General features: G+C 40.0%; 1 protein-coding gene across 1 annotated transcript; it reads left to right on the top strand.

Moving 5' to 3' along the window:
• The first annotated feature begins 205 nt into the window (after positions 1-205).
• Positions 206-1916, top strand: LOC125215788 (NAC domain-containing protein 43-like). Its single transcript, XM_048117336.1, has 3 exons — positions 206-572; positions 677-951; positions 1079-1916. Exons 1-3 carry the CDS (start codon positions 389-391, stop codon positions 1625-1627), a joined length of 1008 nt encoding a protein of 335 aa, XP_047973293.1. The 5' UTR covers positions 206-388; the 3' UTR covers positions 1628-1916.
• The last annotated feature ends 1297 nt before the right edge of the window (positions 1917-3213 follow it).

Here is a 3213-nt window from a genome sequence, read left to right on the forward strand (position 1 = left end):
ATTGGCTGCACGAGTACATTGCGCAATTGAGTACGTGTGTGAGTGCGTATGTGTGTGAGAGAGAGAGAGAAATCGATTATTGGGAGATAGTGGTGGTTTAGAGGGAGCTTTTCTTTAAGATTTGAAGGTCGAGTGTCACGTTTATGGATGGACTCCCCTGCCCCTCTTCTCTTCTCTTCTCTTTCTATTGTTTTAGGTGGTTGGTAATTAAGGGCCCACACCAACCCATGATACCAAAAGTTTCCATGCATTTTAAGGCTACCACTTTGATATAAATCATCATCTCTTCCAAACCTTTTCAGACACACCACCCCTTTCCCCTTTATATCTCCATCTTTTCACACACACCGGTCTATTTCTCAGCTTATTGCCTTGCTCTCTAAAGTTAATGTCTCACGACATGAACCTGTCGGTGAATGGAAACTCCCAGGTCCCCCCGGGCTTCCGCTTCCACCCCACCGAGGAGGAGCTCCTCCACTACTACCTCCGCAAGAAAGTCGCCGCCGAGAAAATCGACCTTGACGTCATCTGCGACGTCGACCTCAACAAACTCGAACCATGGGACATCCAAGGTAACATAAACATATATTGTTTGTTTATTTGCTAGGGTAGATAACTCATCTGTCTTAATTAGAGTTATTTGTCCTAAAATGTGTGTTCTTATCATGTTCTGCAGAGAAGTGCAAGATAGGATCGACACCACAGAACGATTGGTACTTCTTCAGCCACAAGGACAAGAAGTACCCGACAGGGACACGGACCAACCGCGCCACAGCCGCTGGATTCTGGAAGGCGACCGGGCGTGACAAGGTCATCCACAGCAACTTCCGCCGGATTGGAATGCGGAAGACGCTTGTTTTCTACCGCGGGAGAGCCCCCCACGGCCAGAAATCCGACTGGATCATGCACGAGTATCGCCTCGACGACAACACACCCCTCGACTCCACCAATGTATTCACATTAACTCTTTCTTATCTCATTCACCAAACATTCCGCCATTAACGGCCATGATATCGAACATGTATTATTCATCATTACTACCACCAACTATCATAATTAACATGAATCAATGGATCAGGCCTTCAATCTAGCCGGCGACACGGGGCCGGAGGAAGGCTGGGTGGTGTGCCGCGTGTTCAAGAAGAAAAACTACCACAAGGCGGTAGAGAGCCCTCTCGCATCATCACCCTCAATCCTCCCACGAAACGACGGCGTTTTGGATCAACTAATCATGTACATGGGAAGATCCAGCTCCTGCAAGCAGGAAACCGATCACTCTACAATGCACTTTCCCGGTCAGCCCTCCGCAGCCTTCCTGCACCTCCCGGAGCTCCTCGAGAGCCCAAACATCAACGACGATTGCAGCTTCAAGCCTCCTCCAAATGAGATGGCCAGCGATTGGGCGACCCTGGACCGGTTGGTGGCGTCGCAGCTCAACGGCGGACAGCCTCCCAAACAGTTCCCTAGCGACGACTTCTCCTTCTCCTTGGATCACGATGAACAGGTTCAGCAATTGATGAACATGAATAATTCAGATAGGGGTAATGAGACGGATCTGTGGACGTTCGCTAGGTCGTCGTCGTTGTCGTCTTCCTCGTCGGACCCACTGTGCCACCTGTCAGTATGATAATACTGAAAAATTAGGGTTTGGGTGGTAATGATACTGAATTGAAAAACGTATACGTGTTTGTTTGCTTTGTTTATGTGTAAGTTATACACTTATAGGGGGAATGGATCAGTATGAGATACTTACATTACATATATATAAGTGTAGTACTACTATATATGTATATTTGTATTGTAGTACTCTAATAGTAATAATTGTGATGAGCCATCATTGTCTAGCAAGATACGAGAATACATGAAAGGAAATAAGAAAAAGAGATCAGTTGATTGATCTGGGAAAACTGCTTTAACTTCTAGGTGATATTTTACCTACTACTACTATATTCCTATTTATTTTCTTGCCACATTTTGATTTCATGGGTTCTACATTACACATGGCCACCAAGACTTTCTTTCGGTTTCAGAAAGTTTTATCATTTCTAGTTTTATTTTTGTCTACTCGTTTAATCATTGATCTCTCTAGCTAACCAATAATGGATGTATCATTATTTTCTTTTCCCTTTCGAATTTGTCTCTCGATGATCGGTTTGTTTGTTCATTTTCAGAGAATATGTGCAGGTGAATTTGAATTAGTTTACTAAGAATTTAGGGAACTATATCTATTTGATCATTGGATAATAAAACATACTCTCTCCATTGACGTAGAGTAATTAATAACAATTCTCATATTTATAATGCACTAAGTGTACCTCAATTTTTAAGACATTACCTCCCATTCTACTTTATAGAGAGATATTTGGCAATAATACGTTTTACTAACATATCCACCAACAAATTTTAAACACATGTGATAGTCAAAGTATACGCTTAATAATGATGGGGATGGTGTATAATTAGGAAAAAGTTTGTTGGGACTTGAGAGATATATTAAACATTTACGATTATATATGAATACTACTATTCAAAATGTACAAAACACTGCGTACATATATGTGGGAATAAAAGAAAAGTGGGATACAATTGGAGTTCAAAATTCTCTAAATAAACAAATCCCAAGTAGACGTTCAAAGTTGCATTTCGAAGTGGAAAGAAGCAACTCTCTTTTAATACAAATAAAATTTGATCACTATGTATAGTGAGGCCATATTGTTTGTATATATGCGGTGTGGATGTGTGACATGTGTCAACACATTCTTCCGCTTATTGTTGCCATGCAAAACTAGTACTACTAGAATAAATTGTGACATATATAGTGATGAGTTAAATTCGATTATAAAATTATTTCAGTTTAGACTTGCCCGTTAAAGGCATAAACATCTTTCTCATACCATACACAATCAATCCTACACTTTTGATTTAATTAGATTCCAAATTAGACGTGGAGTCGCAATCTTAGACGGTATAATTGACTAGCTTATTCCAATGCCTTTAAATTTGATGTTCTTCTGCATAATTATTCAAATGTCTTTAATATCATAGCTTTCTCGGTTGAATACATCTTTATATCATATCGTGTCTTATCCTTATATTTAAGGGGTTTATTTTATTCCTAATAAGATTTAATTATTTACTGTAGTATTCAATTAATCTCATAAAGATTGATCATTAGGGTTGATCAATTTAATAGAATGGTATATTAACTTTTTT

The sequence above is a fragment of the Salvia hispanica genome, chromosome 3 (assembly GCF_023119035.1).
Source record: "Salvia hispanica cultivar TCC Black 2014 chromosome 3, UniMelb_Shisp_WGS_1.0, whole genome shotgun sequence".
Taxonomy (NCBI): Eukaryota; Viridiplantae; Streptophyta; class Magnoliopsida; order Lamiales; family Lamiaceae; genus Salvia; species Salvia hispanica.

What these genes read in the sequence shown, in the direction of transcription:
- LOC125215788 (XM_048117336.1), top strand. Translation starts at nt 389, where the DNA reads ATGTCTCACGACATGAACCTGTCGGTGAATGGAAACTCCCAGGTCCCC. An exon ending in CGAACCATGGGACATCCAAG is followed by an intron (nt 573 to 676) that starts GTAACATAAACA and finishes CATGTTCTGCAG; the next exon opens with AGAAGTGCAAGATAGGATCG. An exon ending in CACCCCTCGACTCCACCAAT is followed by an intron (nt 952 to 1,078) that starts GTATTCACATTA and finishes TCAATGGATCAG; the next exon opens with GCCTTCAATCTAGCCGGCGA.